The sequence below is a fragment of the Thermobia domestica genome, chromosome 13 (genome assembly GCF_964235325.1).
Source record: "Thermobia domestica chromosome 13, izTheDome1.hap1.1, whole genome shotgun sequence".
In the NCBI taxonomy this organism is placed as follows: Eukaryota; Metazoa; Arthropoda; class Insecta; order Zygentoma; family Lepismatidae; genus Thermobia; species Thermobia domestica.
The window spans coordinates 184135189-184153106 of record NC_137466.1 but is presented as its reverse complement, the minus strand read 5'-3'; the positions used below and the strand labels follow the sequence as shown (position 1 = coordinate 184153106).

General features: G+C 34.8%; 1 protein-coding gene across 1 annotated transcript; it reads right to left on the bottom strand.

Annotated features, from left to right (window-relative positions):
* Window positions 1-7343: 7343 nt before the first annotated feature.
* Window positions 7344-16941, bottom strand: LOC145667881 (pancreatic lipase-related protein 2-like). Its single transcript, XM_081735311.1, has 4 exons — window positions 16921-16941; window positions 12325-12428; window positions 8934-9061; window positions 7344-7558 (listed from the first exon to the last, which is right to left on the bottom strand). The coding sequence occupies exons 1-4, from the start codon at window positions 16939-16941 to the stop codon at window positions 7344-7346; spliced, it is 468 nt and encodes a 155-aa protein (XP_081591437.1).
* Window positions 16942-17918: the final 977 nt, after the last annotated feature.

The following is a 17918-nucleotide window of genomic DNA, read 5'->3' as shown; positions in this document are numbered from 1 at the left end:
GCTCACATGAGCGGCTTACAGGATCCTGGTGTGAAGGCATACTTAATCTTATTTCATACTATCTATAGCGAACAAAAATTCGAAATAATTTATGTCAAAACATGTTTTATGGTGTGTGTTATTCTTTCAGCCCAAAACTAATCTCCCACATTTGTTCCTTCACCCCCAAAAGGCTTTTAGTCAAATAGGGCATTTTACTTGAAGGTGATTGAAGAAGTAACTCAATTTCTTATTTTTAAAATAGCGTTGTCTTTCTAGGCCTGGAAAGAATTTTACATTTTAAACTACTCCATGATGTATTTTGTATGATTTTTTCCATCTAAACCTTTATAAAATTAATAATATAGCCAGCCAATAATATATATCTTTATTTTTTTTATTGTGCTTAGATTTCAAAATTAATATTTCTTATCAAGAAGATTGTTACACATCATTTCATGTTAGAAAAATCCATTGTAAAATGTTAAGAATTATTATTAATTTCATTTGTGAATTCGCTTTATGTACTGAAGACAGCTTAACTTACGTAATGAACTTCCTCATTATGTAAATCTTACATTGACAGATTTCATTGTCTGAAACCAAATTCCGATTTGTAAATGAAACTGGATTTCCGGGTCAGTCTTTCGAAGTGCATCGCTCTACATGATAATCACGGGTACTTTGGGAAACAACCTCAACGAAAGTAATAGTATAAAATCTTACGATACGTCCGGGATGTGTGTGATGTATAACCAGATTTTACGTCGTATGTCATCTCTATGTCGCTCTGAAACTGGAGTTATATCTTAAACGCCGAACATCTCCGTTAATATCTGTTAAAGTTCAGAAGAGTGACAGTTACTAATTTATTTAACAGCAGTCCCACTGTTGCCACACTTGGTACAATAGTAACAAATTCAGCCCTTTTTGTCATTCATCGGTCCGTTGGTACCACGCTGGCATTTTCAGCCCCTTTTGTGAAAAAGTTGGTACAATTCTACCCAATTCAGCACCATAGATAGCACTGTGACTTAAAATTATTAATAATGTGCTGTGATGTCATTTAGGGAAGGTTCTAGAACGCTGGACCGGTTTTACATTTCTTTTTACAAATGTCAGTTTACTTACCTTCTATTCTTCTTACAGTCTATCATCCTCCTTCGGTCGTGAAATAAGCGAGAATACAGTGTAATAATTATAACGTATTGTTTACACACGAACTCGGAGATGATTGATCTGTTGCGTTTTACTTATTTTTTCTTTAATGACCAAAATACTGTTTTGGTTTATTGGTCACTTTGAAATAGAGGCGCGTTTGGTTTTCCTACAATACATACCGAATATAATAACTGTTTTTCCTTTTAATTTGTGGGGGGCGCGTTGGCTCAGTGGTAGAGCGTTCACCTCCAGTGCTTGGGGTCCCTGGTTCGATCCCAGCTCACGCCGTGTGGACTTTGTGTTGGACAAACACCGTGCTCATGGGTTTTCTCGGGGTTCTCCCGTTTCCTCCCACTTTCTTCATTCTACCATTTCACTCATCTCTCATCATCACCGTCTCCTTTAGCCTAATCGGCATAACCGTGGGACGTAAAACTTAAAGATTTCATTTCGTTTTCGGCCTTTTAATTTGCGGCCTCTGTTATACTTACTACAAAAAAAAAAAAAAATAATCTACTTCCACGGTTGTTCGGGGTCGTCCTATTTGGATGTTTTTAAAAAAGAGCACTTTCTTGATATGGACTCTTGGAAGGGGGGGGGGGAATGTTCAAGAACTTTACCTCTTTTAGCTTCATGTTATTGAGTCATGTATAACATCGGTATAAATTAATTAATTCAGCCCTTTTTGTTTCAATTTGGTACTATTTTTCAGCCCACTCCAGACCTAGGACTGTGGCAACACTGAGCAGTCCTCTCTGTGAACTTCTAGTAGATCAAGTACTTGTGCTGAGATTGTGCTTTAAAGTGACCAAGTTGTAGGACAATTACTTCATTCAGAAATAAGTGAAATCAGTCAAATGTCATGCATGTCACATCACATAAACAATTCACAGACATCACATAGTAACAAACAATCAGAATCATTAAACTAACTACGCATTGAGGCTTGTATCTTTCATTCACGCCTAGAACTATCAGGTTTCATTCATGTTATAAAACTCTACTATCGGGAGTAGCTCTAGTAGAGAGCTTGGCTATGTTTATTGTATTAAACCCTCTTGCAACCCACCCTAACTAAGATAAGATTTCATGGATGAACCGACAACGCAACCACAATACTTACGTTAGCCCGAGCTTTTTGTGTCCCCAAAATATACAATTTCCAAACACAGCTTCAATGTAGTATAATGTAGCCCGGCTGTGGCTGCAACAATCAAAATTTGAAGAAACTGCGAGAAAAAAGAATATGTTTGTTATTATTGTTATAATTACAGTATTATTTTTATTATTATTACTTTTTGTACATGAGCCTTAGTCTTGTACACTATAGGTTAAAACTATGCTTATTTAAAAACTCTTATTGTCAACATCGTTTTTTTAAAAGTTTACCTACAAATCAACTTGACGGTTACACAAATATTAAGGCTGCAGACTACTAAATATTTTTGAAAAAGTAATATTTTTTCTTCTGCCCGTTTTTCGTAAGTGGAAAGATATAATAAAATGAAACTTACCACAGTAATAGATAATGTTATTCTACATCCGAAAATACGAATCGGAAGAATTTTCAGTGTTGCCATCCATAGAAATTACAGTGTGACCAGAATTTGAATTATTCAAAAATCTAGGTTAAAGCAGCGACTAGAAAAATGAACTCAACGGTAATTCATGACTTATCGTGCTGTCTATGTTCCTTGTTTACTACTTTTTAAATAATATTTCTATTTATTTTATAAACCTTACATAAATTATTACAAAATAAATAAGTCATTACAAAATAAATAGAAACATTATTTAAAAAGTAGTAAACAAGGAACATAGACAGCTTGATAAGTCATCAATTACCGTTGAGTTCATTTTTCTAGTCGCTGCCTTTACCTAGATTTTTGAGTAATTCAAATTCTGGTCACACTGTAATTTCTATGGATTACAACACTGAAAATTCTTCCGATTCGTATTTTCGGGTGCAGAATAACATTATCTATTATTGTGGTAAGTTACATTTTATTACATCTTTCCACTTACGAAAAACGGGCAAAAGAAAAATTATTAGTTTTTCAAAAATATTTAATAGTCTGCCCCCTTAATGCTGAAATCTAGAAGTAGTTATAGCCAGAGTTGTCAACCTCAAACAACAAAATTATCGAGTTTTATTCTTTAAAATTATCGTACATTACAAAAAGTTATCGTACATTCAGTTATGCACGTGATAATTGTAAAAAAAAAAAAAAAAAAACAAGTATAATAATACTAATAATAACAATAATATATAATAAACTTATCTAGTAATCTTTAGTTTCGAACCCTAAATCGGCATTACTGTCCTTATCATTTTTAATCCTTATTAACATTACTCTGAAGAACAACAGTGTTTCCACCTCCTCGTAAACGTTATTGAATTTTAAAAAAGGAATTGATGCATGGTTGCCATCATCAGCGCAAAACTGTCTTCAACATTAAGAGGGGGAGGGGGAGAATGTTCCCATAATCTTTTTAAAGCGATGTTCAAAATATTAATGAAGTTGAAAAACAAAGCTATGGAGAATCAGGAGAGCAGAGTTGTCTTCAACATTGGAAGGCAGGGAGATTTAAGGCTTATTCTGCGGGGGGGGGGGGGATGAGACTCATATTACGGTAGATAAGTCTGATTTCTGAGGTGAATCTGTTATATATTGTATATCAGACTATGTAGATGAAGTAGTGGAAATAAAACAAACCAAGGCACACCCATGTACAAAATTATTGTTGCATATCTATAACTGTCTTCTTGTAAGAATATAATTTGATAATAAAGTTGCTGGTCACTTTTAATAGTGATACTATGTGTATCATCGGAAAATGTATATTTGTGGTAAATTTCATAGGAAAAGAATTATAAATACGAAAATTAGAATGAGTAAAACAAAATATTTCTAAATGGAGAAGAAAGTTTTATTTTCGTTTTATTGTTCTTATTTACTGCTCTTTTGATATGAGATTTGTCACATACATGTCTTTGCCGATTATACACATACTAACATTATAAGAAATACTGGACCAATTCGTTATCAAATTATATTCCTAGAAAAACATATTTATAGACATGCGACAATAATTTTGGACATGAGTGTACATCAATTTCATTTTACTTTCCTTTGTAGCAGTCGGACATAAATTAGCACATTTCTTCCCGAAAACACATTTCAAATCAGATTATTGGGAGACAGTTTACCCCAGTTCGAAGGGGGATGTCCCCCTTATCCTCCGGGATTTGCGCGTGGTTGCCATTTGTCAATTCTCAAATCGTTCTTGATTTATTTTAGCAGGAATGACTGTTAAAAGTTTCAATGTGTATGTTTTCTAATTATTTAATGCATATCTACAATCTCTTTGCACATTCAAAAACTGCAAAAAGCGTGCGTTCTAAATTTATGGTATATTCACCTATTATGGCAAGGGCATTATCGTATATAGCATTACATAAATTTGCCGTATATCACGATAAATTATCGTATGGTTGGCAAGCCTGGTTATAACCCTGTTCTAATGATAAACAGGAAAGCACATTCACGTTCAATATCATCACTATCCAGTTTGAAAATATTTCAGTTTAACGTCCCACGATTATATCTGTCCTTTCGGCTGACGGAGATAATTGATTAAAGCAAGTGATTGATTATAATACATGGTACAATGAGATTGTGGAAGGAAATGGGGTACTCGGAAAAATCTCTCAGACACGATATTGTGCACCACAAACTTATTTGTCCGGGGATTGAACCAGGGACCCCATGCACTAGAGGCAAGTGTTGTGCCACTGAGCCACTCTGCAATTTTATTCGTGGATCTCATCCGCCCTGAGGGCCACTATTTGACCATTACTGTTCTAAATGAGTAAAAACAAAATACGATTGAAATTATTGGACAAGAATTTACATAACAAAAAGGATGGTAATGTTTCAAGATATACAAAGGAATAATTTAATAATGTTTTCATACCAGAATAGTGTACTATAATTGACTGCCATTGTATTATATAATAGGCAAGATATAAGGAGAATTAAGCCTCAGCCTGCCAGTGCATAGGAAGCCATTAATAACTATAGAATTGTCATTGACGAAACTACATCTCTTTGACTACTGCTGGTTTAAGTGTGATACCAGGTTTGCAAAATAACCAGATAACCAATAAAAGAAAGTTGCAAAATCAAAAGAGATAAAACTTATGTAATCAATAAACAAAGCTTGAAAATTAGAAGAGAACATGTTAACAATTATAGTCAAAGCTCAAGTAGCCAATAGAAGGAAGTTGTGAAATTAAAACAGAAAACATTAACAAACAAAACTCACATAGCCAATAAAAGAAAGTTGCAAAGTGAAAAGAGAAAGTGTTAACAGATAAAACTCACGTAATCAATAAAAGATAGCTGAGAATCAGAAAAGAGCATGTTAATAGTTATAGCTCAAGTAGTCAATAAAAGAAAGTTGGGAAGAAAAAACATTACCAAGCAAAACTCACGTAGCCAATAAAACAAAGTTGGAAAGTCAAAAAAGAAAATCTTATTAGATAAAACTCACGTAATCAATAAAAGATAGCTGAGAATTAGAAAAGAACATGTTAACAGTTATAGCTCAAGTAGCCAATAAAAGAAAGTTGGGAAGAAAAAACATTAACAAACAAAACTCACGTAGCCAATAAAAGAAAGTTGCAAAGTCAAAAGAGAAAATCTTATTAGATAAAACTCACATAATCAATAAAAGAAAGCTGCAAAATTAGAAGAGAACATATAGATAAAACTTAAAGAGTCCAAAGATAAAACTTTTAACTGTAAAACTCACGACTTATTGGATCTAGCATGTACTTTTTGATCATAGCTTCTCGCTCCTCGTCAGAGTATGTTATATTTGGTTCATGTTCATTGCAACCTGGTTGCACTCCACCGCCGTTCACATAGAAATCAACTTCACCTGCAACATTTCGAAGGAGTTAGTTTCAATAATACTTATGACTGACCTAGTTGTGATTGATTTTTCTACTTTATAAAAGACGTTTAAAATAAAATGAACATGATTTTTGAGCTTAGGCTAGTGTATAATGTTCATAGTCGCGAGATTGGGAACTCACATCCTCAAATCGTACTTTTATTTATTTATATTCATCCATATGCACATTTTAAATGCAAATCTGGTCCAAGTTGAATTTACTTTACTTTACTGTCCTTAATATCTTCCCAGAAATTTCAATTCTACGCTGTGCTATAGTGTCCCAATCCAAATTATTGTGTTAGACTAATTTAGCGCTCAACGCTACGATTGTAATTGGTAATAATCGACGGATCTAAAGCTATGATTGCTACAAAATACTTGCATCGAACCCGCCTTTTAAAATATGGATGTTTGGTTATTACTGCTAGTTTATATGCACTAATTTCTTCGTGACCCTGTGGCTTGCCTTCTATGAAAGGTACTTCCATGGATTTGTCCCGTTTTCGACCGTATAACAGTGTATCCTGAAACTCTAATAGTGAATCGAATTTCATTTTAAATACGTGACATCCTTCCTAAGAAGGAACGTTAAAAATTAATCAATCAATCAATTTACAATTTCTTGAACCGCTTTAGGTAGAGAACTTTTCAATTAAAACACTTCAATAATTATTTTCTTAATCTAATTTAATATAGGCTATAATATTGAAAGTGATTATGTTTGTCACTTCATAACTCTTGAAACACCCGACCGATCTCTATCAAATTTTCAACATGGATGAGGTTCGAGCCTGGGATAGTTTTTATCATTTCACTTTCACAGTTGAAGTCAGGAGAGTGGGAAGAGGGAGATACTTAAAAATGATCTGAAATGACCGGTATTAGATAGTGTCGAATCTATAGTTTTCGGGGTCGCTGAGATAAACAGTGACACTAACGATGCAGTTTAAATCCAAGTTCAGCCTTGCAAGTTGGGGTAGGGGGGGAAATGACAGATATTAGTGTGGAATCCATAGTTTTTGGGATCACTGAGACAAACAATGACACTTCCAATGCCATTTAAATCCAAATTCAGCCCTCATTACCCTTCATGTGCAAAATGAAACGTTTCTCCTGTATGAAGAACGAACAATCTGTTAATAACATACATAATTCTGGAAGGTGTTTTTCTTATTGAGATTTATTTTTAAAAATATAGTTATTGTGATGAGATCTACTCATATCTGTAGTTACAATTTCTATCGTGCTTTCCTACAAAACTGTGCTTGCCAAATTCTCGAAGTGATTATCAACTTGACAAATTTCTTACCAATTTCGTCAATGATTCCGTAACCAAGACGTGGCAGTAAAGGTATTGAATCTGTGTGAATCACTTCAACAAACATTGCATCGTCTTCATCCAGTCGAAGGTCACGATCAGCTCCTTCAAATGGCGGTTGTGCTGGATCTAAACCTGTTGTGGTAAAAGAATTTCCTAGTTAAAGTGCAAGTGCTAGCAAATAGTGGCCGGAAATATTCGTAAAGAAGCTAGATACGTTCCCAAATCATCATATACAATAATATTACGACTGCCATATTCGGAAATATATAAAATAACAAGAGGAATTTAAATAATTTGTTTCCACAAGCAAATATATTATAAATTATACGTTACTATATAGAATAATTAACGCGCCAATTATCATAATTATTACTAAGAAATTACAATGATTTTTCTTGTTATATCATTTGCTACACAGTATATCATCAATAAATTAATACGTATGTATTAATTTAATTCTAATTAACTTTATTAATATACAACTCTATATTGAACATATATTGGGTATTCACATAAAGGCTCCCACATACTACAGAACACTATTCTACAGGCCAAAGTAAAGCGAAAAAATATTGTATGATGATATATATATATATATATATATATATATATATATATATATATATATATATATATATATATATATATATATATATATATATAAGGAAAACAAGGTCGAAAGGTATATATAAGGGAATCCTCGCATTAGGCAAATTATCACTAAAGAAATGGAAACCTTGGATATTATGGGAATGACCCTAGATTTCTCCTTTGGAACAAAACTTTCGAAAACAACTGAAACATATGTTCCTTTATTTTTTATGAATGAGTTTATACACCGAATTTCAATATTCGACTTGATCAAATTTCTACATTCGCCATTTGGTAAAAGAAAATAATATATATAAAAAATAAAGATGGAGTTCAATATTAGTGAAATTGCTTTTTTTTCTCCCATTACAGGCAGAGTTTACAGCAACGCTTTTAAAAAAAACGTGTTTCTTAGTATTTAATTAAAAGCCTACATATCGATTGTCAGATCTTCAACTTAAATGAATCGTCACATTGGACACTTTTTGAATAGAAATTTGAGTATTTTTTTAAAAAAATGTTCCTGTTTCCTACTTAGGAGGGAGAACTTTTTCAAACTGCTTGAAGAACTAATTAATAAGAAATCAGTAAAAAAAAAAAAAAAAAAAAAACATAATTGAAACTCCAATTTATTTTAAAGAAAACAAAAAAGTATTACCCTCTATAAATCAATAGGTTTTAAAATAAAGGTACTCATCACTGTTGCTGAAATTGTCGAACTAATTTCTAAATTAAAACAATTTATTAAAAGAAAGTATTGTGGTTTGCGATTTTACTCGGAGGATCTTGTTTTGATTCCGTAATATGATTACGAAGCATGAATATGTTACAGTTTATATACAGTTGATATAAAATAGTCTATTTATTTTTCCGTTGTAAGTAATTTTAATTTATAGAGTTATATTATCATTATTACCAGTAATCTTGGCCACACCGCCTACACTATGGGAAATATAAGATGCCAGGTGGGCCCCAAGGCTATGGCCTATAAGGTATATTTTGTTGAGCGAAGCCCCCTTCATATATACCAAATACTTGATTAATCTGCAAAAGAAGAAAGAAAAAATATAGGGTGTCCCAAACAAATGCTCTTTTGAAGGAAGAAGGAGATACGCTTGAGTAAGAGCTCTTTACAAATATATCACTTGTAGTCACTTGTATATATAAACGGTATTCTCGAATACCACATATTTTATTTGTTAGTAATATCTACCATCTGTATCATCTACTGGTCTTCTCCCTTTACGTATTCTCATCCCCTGCAACAGAGCAATTTCGTAATAGCAGAACATCTACCATGATGATCATAACATACACACACCTTCGTGCCTTACCCCTTTTCCGCCATGAACTTCATTGCATGTGTAACAATGGAGAACAGAGATGATCATTTTATTTATTTATTTATTTATTTATTCAACACAACAGGCTCTAGGCCCAGTTAGAATGTTATTCCTTTTTAAATGCATTTACTCAAAGTTATATCCTTTATCAAGGTTACATTTATACATGTTCCTTATCACGTATATTTTAAAAGTTTATTCAGGTATACTGCCTCCGACTTGCAGAAACATCTATCCCAGACATCCTTTCAATTGGATTGTAGTAAATACTCATCGTCAATATAGCAGACTTAACGAGAATACTTGTTCTTGCCTTTTTGCAGCAAAATTATTGTTATTTCCTTTGCAGCTTTTTTTTTTTTTTAACGGGTTATGCAATTTAATCTTCGAAGTAAGATCAGGACAGTCAATTTTACCATGTAGTAATTTGTGTAAAAATAAATAAATAAATAAAAGATCCATACGTTCTTTCCATTGTTTCAAAGTATGCCATGTTTCAAGGTGTGGCATGTTTCAAAGTGTGGTATATTGAAGTTTTGTACTATTTCTGAATATGACTCGTATTTGGGATACATGCTAGTTTTTATATAAGTAAGTAACTTTAAGAATTTGGACTGTATCCTTTCAATCATTTCAATGTGTTTCAGTGTTTTTACTGACCAAGAAAAAGTCGCGTGTTCTAATTGCGATGTCTCTGTAAAATAGTTCCTCTGATAGCGTAGTCATGTTTAACATTGTTTTCTTTGTGGATGAAGGAAAGCGTTTTGCATTTATTTACGTTCAATTTAATCTTGTTATTTATCAGTTTTTAATACTGCAAAAGTCTATTTGCAGTGTTACACAGTTCTCAAGGGAATTAATTTTAGAGAATTCTTTAAGGACATCCAGGAATAGAGGAGTGTTAAAATAATGAATGTAAGACGATAGATCATTTATAACTAGTAGAAATAATAGTGGACCAAGATTTGAACCTTGAGGGACACCGGATAAGGCTGTGATTTTTTAAAACATATCCTTTGTACATGACGGTCTGCCGATTTTGCAAATAGGATGCTAGAAACTTTTTTGCTTGCATACAGAAATTAAAAGTCGTTAGTTTCTGTAGCAGTGCATCGTGGTTCATCAAATCAAAGGCTTTTGAAAAGTTAGTGTAGATCACATCCACTTTTCCCCCAGTATCCAACTCATTTGCAATAAAAATCTGTGATGATGGATAAGTTAGTTGGTGTTGATCTATTCTCTAAGTTGAAATGTTTGTATACTGATAGAAAGGGTTTTGCATTACATCTGGCTCACGTTGACTCGAGCGAAAACAAGCTAACTGTTCTCAATAAGGCTTGTATTCACTAATTTTAATGATGCTAACGCTATCTCAGGTCGCATTCACTTTAGATCTACCCACCTATCCTCAATAAGATTCGTGTTCTTTCAATCTAACTATCATTAGCTTTATTGCGCTCGCACTCGCTAAAGGTTCGGGCTTGCCATCCTAAGTGAGGCTCACACTCACGGCTAGTCCTGCTTTCCTTAACTAACTTGATTGGTCTCGCGCTCACTTGGATGCGGCCTCTAGTTCTGGCTCGCTATTCTTTTATAGGCTTCGAGCTCACACGGGTTCGCTATCCATTTACAAGATTCTAGTTCACATGAACTCGCTATCCATTTATAGAGTTTGCGCTCATACGGGCTAGCTATCCATTTACATGGTTCGCGCTCATACGGGCTTGCTATCTATTTATAGGATTCACGCTCACACGGGCTTGCTATCCATTTACTAAGTTTGCGCTAACATGGGCTTGCTATCCGTCTATAGGCTTCGAGCTCACACAGGTTCACTGTCCATTTATAGGGTTCAAGTTCACACGGGCTTGCCTAAATTATTGTGCTCGTGCCCAATTGAATCTGATAGCCGGACATGAAAGTTTGGAGATCTTTGGTGCAAAGGCTGCTCAAAGTACAGCAGAGATTTGTGTTAGGGAGAGAAAGGTAAGTTGAGAAGTCCGTGGCGGTATTTTTGTAAAGAAACTTTCTAACGCTCGTTAAAATAACACTGCAGAACATATCATACTTACTTTATTAACAACAATGTAATATGGTATAACTGGTCTCAATCAGATACGGATTTTTTGATCATTGAACGAAATAAAATGATTAGATTTACTTCTTTAACAATTATGTAATATCACATACTTAATTTGTTCCGGACATAAATGGCTCGGCAAAGTAAGAGTAGAATACATACTTCATTAATAAACTTATAGTATGATACAATTCGGATCGTACCTACCTCGGATTGTCTCGGATGTAGGTACGCTGTCCACTGCTGGATAAAGTAAGAGTACTGTTCAAGACGTATAGTAACTCTTTTAATATGGCAAAACCCTTTTGTTTTGGATGTAAATACGCTTCCCACCGCTGGGTAAAGTAACAGTACAAGAAATACGTCATTAGTAACCCTGTAATATGGCAAAACTCATTTGTTTCGTGTTTCCACCGCTAGGCAAGGTAAGAGTTCAAGACTTATACTTATTAACAAATCCGTAATATGGCATAATTCATTTGTCTCTGTTGTAGATAAAGTTTCCACCGATGGGCAAGGAAGAGTACAGGACGTCATTAGTAACTCTGTAATATGGCAAAACTCTTTTGTTTCGGATGTAAGAAGACATAATAAGACATGTTAACAAATTTAACCACAGCTGGCAACAGTAAGATTACAAGATTTATACTCAATTAATAACCATGTAATTACGATTAAGGTTTATACCACTGGATAGAGTAAGAGTACATAAATTAAACTTCAATAACATCTGTGTAACGTGGTGTTATAATTTGACACTTATTCGTTTTTGAAAATAATTCAGATGTGTGACTTCTATTTTATCTGGTAAAATAGAATGTGATAACCGATCATACTTTTACTACAAAACTAGTACGGAGACCTGCAGTTTTTACTTAACTTACCTGGCAGTTTCTTCTGCAACCAATCGTGCATTGGCTACTACTTGAGCATAACTTCCACTGATAGCACCCGCTTCATAATCCACAGCTATTACATTGGCGTCCACCTAAATATTAAGAACAGTACTAAAGCATAACAAGAACCATAGCATATATGTTTCTGTCAGATTTTAGTTTACATTAGTGGTGTCGGTAAGTCACAATGAGAAAGCTTGCAGAACAGTTTTGCCCGGATTCTGTTTTCTAGACATGTTTCAGTGCAGACACAGTAGGAGCAAGATATGGGAGCAACGATCCCAATATGTTTCCTTGGCCCTCTGCTTAAATACAATTAGTAGAGGTCTATCTAAATATTAAATCCCGATTGATTGGAGATCTACCGTAGTTTCACACTGAGAAAAGAAACACACTTGTGTTTGAATATGGCTATATGTTTCTATATTACAGTATTCTCTCAGCAGGTGAAGATTCTTAAGAGTCTTCATCCCAGCGAAATTAATATACCGCTAATTTTACAGTAATTATGTGATATCTTCAAATAGATAAAAGATAATCGAAATGTGGAACAAGAGCACCCTAGACAATATTACTTTACATAAGAAACCGTTATCACGACTCACTTATCTGCTTTCGATTTCGAGTCATTTTGAAATTCGGCATTTATATTCGCGTTTGTAAACAGCTGAAAACGGAAAGCCACTAGGTGACTTGTGATAACGGTACCTCACGCAAAATAATATTGTCTAGGGGCGCTCTTGTTCCATATTTCAATTATCTTTTTATCTTTTTGAAGATATCACATAATTACTGTAAAATTAGCGGTATTTTAATTTCGCCGCGATGAAGACTCTTAACGAAAGATTTCCTTTGACTGGAGAGGTAGAACTAAGCGTAGAGACAGAATAGTAAAAGTGTTTTCGAAGTAGAAAATTTCCTTGTTTCCCTTACTATAAACAAATCCCTGCTAATATCAGATCGGAAATAATATTTCTTCAATATTTATAAATTCATCACAGTAACTGAACTTAAAAGATTGCACAATAAAATATTCGGTAGGAGGGAAGATAAACGGGCCCTCGGATTTTCGGTTCAAAATCGATCACAAAGTCTTCCTTAGGTCCCAAATAGTGTTTCCTGAAAATTTCAGACAGCGGAAACTTCAGAAAGATGCGCAAACTTACTATAGAATTTACCAGATATGGGCAGGGAAGATAAATGGGCCCTCAGATTTTCGGTTCAAAATTGATCACAACGTCTTCCTTAGGTCCCAAATAGTGTTTCCTGAAAATTTCAGACCGCGGAAACTTCAGAAAGATGCGCAAACTTACTATAGAATTTACCAGATATGGGCAGGGAAGATAAACGGGCCCTCAGATTTTCGGTTCAAAATTGACGACAACGTCTTCCTTAGGTCCCAAATAGTGTTTCCTGAAATTTTCAGACCGCGGAAACTTCAGAAAGGTGCCCAAAATTACTATACAATTTACCAGATATGGGCAGGGAATATAAACGGGCCCTCAGATTTTCGGTTCAAAATTGACGACAACGTCTTCCTCAGGTCCCAAATAGTGTTTCCTGAAAATTTCAGACCGCGGGAACTTCAGAAAGATTCCCAAAATTACTACAGAATTTACCAGATATGGGCAGGGAAGATAAACGGGCCCTCGGATTTTCGGTTCAAAATCGATCACAAAGTCTTCCTTAGGTCCCAAATAGTGTTTCCTGAAAATTTCAGACCGCGGAAACTTCAGAAAGATGCGCAAACTTACTATAGAATTTACCAGATATGGGCAGGGAAGATAAACGGGCCCTCAGATTTTCGGTTCAAAATTGATCACAACGTTTTCCATAGGTCCCAAATAGTGTTTCCTGAAATTTTCAGACCGCGGAAACTTCAGAAAGGTGCCCAAAATTACTATACAATTTACCAGATATGGGCAGGGAAGATAAACGGGCCCTCAGATTTTCGGTTCAAAATTGACGACAACGTCTTCCTTAGGTCCCAAATAGTGTTTCCTGAAAATTTCAGACCGCGGAAACTTCAGAAAGATGCGCAAACTTACTATAGAATTTACCAGATATGGGCAGGGAAGATAAACGGGCCCTCAGATTTTCGGTTCAAAATTGATCACAACGTTTTCCATAGGTCCCAAATAGTGTTTCCTGAAATTTTCAGACCGCGGAAACTTCAGAAAGGTGCCCAAAATTACTATACAATTTACCAGATATGGGCAGGGAAGATAAACGGGCCCTCAGATTTTCGGTTCAAAATTGACGACAACGTCTTCCTTAGGTCCCAAATAGTGTTTCCTGAAATTTTCAGACCGCGGAAACTTCAGAAAGGTGCCCAAAATTACTATACAATTTACCAGATATGGGCAGGGAAGATAAACGGGCCCTCAGATTTTCGGTTCAAAATTGACGACAACGTCTTCCTTAGGTCCCAAATAGTGTTTCCTGAAATTTTCAGACCGCGGAAACTTCAGAAAGGTGCCCAAAATTACTATACAATTTACCAGATATGGGCAGGGAAGATAAACGGGCCCTCAGATTTTCGGTTCAAAATTGATCACAACGTTTTCCATAGGTCCCAAATAGTGTTTCCTGAAATTTTCAGACCGCGGAAACTTCAGAAAGGTGCCCAAAATTACTATACAATTTACCAGATATGGGCAGGGAAGATAAACGGGCCGTCGGATTTTCGGTTCAAAATCGATCACAAAGTCTTCCTTAGGTCCCAAATAGTGTTTCCTGAAAATTTCAGACCGCGGAAACTTCAGAAAGATGCGCAAACTTACTATAGAATTTACCAGATATGGGCAGGGAAGATAAACGGGCCCTCAGATTTTCGGTTCAAAATTGATCACAACGTTTTCCATAGATCCCAAATAGTGTTTCCTGAAATTTTCAGACCGCGGAAACTTCAGAAAGGTGCCCAAAATTACTATACAATTTACCAGATATGGGCAGTTAAGATAAACGGGCCCTCAGATTTTCGGTTCAAAATTGACGACAACGTCTTCCTTAGGTCCCAAATAGTGTTTCCTGAAATTTTCAGACCGCGGAAACTTCAGAAAGGTGCCCAAAATTACTATACAATTTACCAGATATGGGCAGGGAATATAAACGGGCCCTCAGATTTTCGGTTCAAAATTGACGACAACGTCTTCCTCAGGTCCCAAATAGTGTTTCCTGAAAATTTCAGAGCGCGGGAACTTCAGAAAGATTCCCAAAATTACTACAGAATTTACCAGATATGGGCAGGGAAGATAAACGGGCCCTCGGATTTTCGGCTCAAAATTGATCACATCTTCCTTAGGTCTCAAATAGTGTTTCCTTAAAATTTCAGACCGCGGGGGACCTAAGGGAGATTCCCAAAATCAATTTTGAACCGAAAATCCGAGGGCCCGTTTATCTTCCCTGCCCATACTGGTAAATTCTGTAGTAATTTTGGGCACCTTTCTGAAGTTTCCGCGGTCTGAAATTTTCAGGAAACACTATTTGGGACCTAAGAAAGACGTTGTGATCAATTTTGAACCGAAAATCCGAGGGCCCGTTTATCTTCCCTCCTACCAAATATTCTACTTAAAAAAAAATGTAATGATTCATTTTCCTGTAACGTATTGAATCAGCATGATAGTGTTAACATACTATCTGTCACAAAAGAAAATGTGTGTTTTTCACGGAATAGTATCTTTTGTCCCTTACTATGATCAGAAATTGGTATACGTACCTTTCTACCATCGCGCAATTTAATTAAGTGTTTAAAGGTTTTATAGGTCCGGTCTCTAACAAAATCGATAAATTTATCATCTTTATCTCTGCAATTCACACAGAACAATACAAAAATATAATAAATCTTATTAAAAGGAAGAAAGTAAAACTACGTTCTTTCATACTTCGAAACTTACGGTTATTAGCCGCATATTTGCAAAGTACAGGAGTTGTGATAAATGTTATTCCATGGTGCATTGGATCCGTACAGGACTCCTTCCTACGTGACTGGTGTTCGAATTTTCGCCGAGCTTTGCTCGCGTAGACACATTATTAACATATTTCGCTTAGAAGTAACTAAATGTATTGTTTCTTCGTTTTATCAACATCAACTGCGCAATTGAAATTAAATCTGAAAATGCAGGTAGTAACTGTATAGTATGAAGTGTAGGGCTATAGAAGTCAGAGATATTTATTATGTCTTTATATCATTTGTACTCTGTGTTTATGAGCATAGATTTTCTTATTGCACTTTCAGATAGCTGTCCGAGAATTTATAAAAAACATTAAAAATACTGCATGGTTACATGCTCGGAAAATATGATGCTCTTTTAATCGATTAGTAACGTTGTGTTTTTAAATAATTGATATCTTTTAATTGAGTTTTAATCAGAAATCTTGTTTATATCTTAACTTGATAGCATCACTAACACGTTAAAACAAATAGCAGGCCGAACAGCTGTATGCCAGAAAAGTAAAATATCTGACAACAGTTGCTGGATTCACACTGGTAATGGCGCCGATTGTGTACCTATTAATTATTTTATTACTCTAAGCCTATAATTGTCAGATTTTCTTGTCTAAAAAGTATTTCGCTCTAAATACCTGAAGCAAGCCCATGGCCATATTTCTAAATCATTATATTTTTCTGCAAAATTTGCACCGTTTGTTAATTTTTTGATTCATGGTCCCTTGAACATTCCGCCTTTAATTATTGCATTTTTTCCTTTGTATTAACCCTCGAAAGCACAAGGGGGCCTGAGAAGCCCCTGATTATATTTCATATTTAATTTTATTCTAAATATTCTTTATAGAGCTGAAATTTTGTGACATCTTAGAATGAGTTTTGAGTTGGACTATGAACACATTATTTTTCAAAACCTACTTTCTACTTCAAAATATATTTATAAATTTAACTTCCCCATATTTGCACTTTGGAAGTCTCGGAGGCCTCTATTGAAATTAATTGGTTTTGAAGCTATACATGCAGTTCAAAAAAGTTCTGTATTAGAATACTAGATGGAACTACCGTTTATTTATGAACATTGAGGTAATGCTACACTTTTAGCAGTAGTATATCCATAAATTAGTATAATATTATTTCATATTTAAAGTTTACTTTGTCTCAATGTAAGATATTGGTTATCCTGTGAACAAAGAACGAATTACAAATGTCTTGTAGGTGATGCGGAATGCTGGTGATTTATTTGTAGTGCAATTTACAATTTATTTGTAGTACATCTAGTGTTCGTCTTATATTGTTGCTTGTATTGTGTGGAACTCACAGGAGAAATGCCACCATCAGAAACATAGAAGATTTGAAAAATATTGGAGGAAGAAGATTTCAGTGTCGATTTCTGTAGTGACAATTGCAGTGATAGTCATTCCCCTAGTATATATATAATGCTTTAGAAGATGTGAACAATGACTTGGATGCAAGTGTGTGTGTCCCAAAGATGGTCATGTTTGGTCACATACTTCACTCAAAGTGTGTCAAAGTAGGTGTCAGAACTACAGGAGGGAATGTTCTGTGGTTCACTTCGGTCAGCCGTTGATTTATTTCTAACACCAGACATTTGGAAGAAATTATGATGTGTTCAAAT

Excerpts from the sequence above, each read along its gene's own strand:
- LOC145667881 (XM_081735311.1), bottom strand. The coding sequence starts at position 16,941 with ATGGCCATGGGCTTGCTTCAG. Across the intron at positions 12,429-16,920 it reads TGGCCATGGGCTTGCTTCAG|GTGGACGCCAATGTAATAGC; the intron begins GTATTTAGAGCG and ends CTTAATATTTAG. Across the intron at positions 9,062-12,324 it reads GTTGCAGAAGAAACTGCCAG|ATTAATCAAGTATTTGGTAT; the intron begins GTAAGTTAAGTA and ends CTTCTTTTGCAG.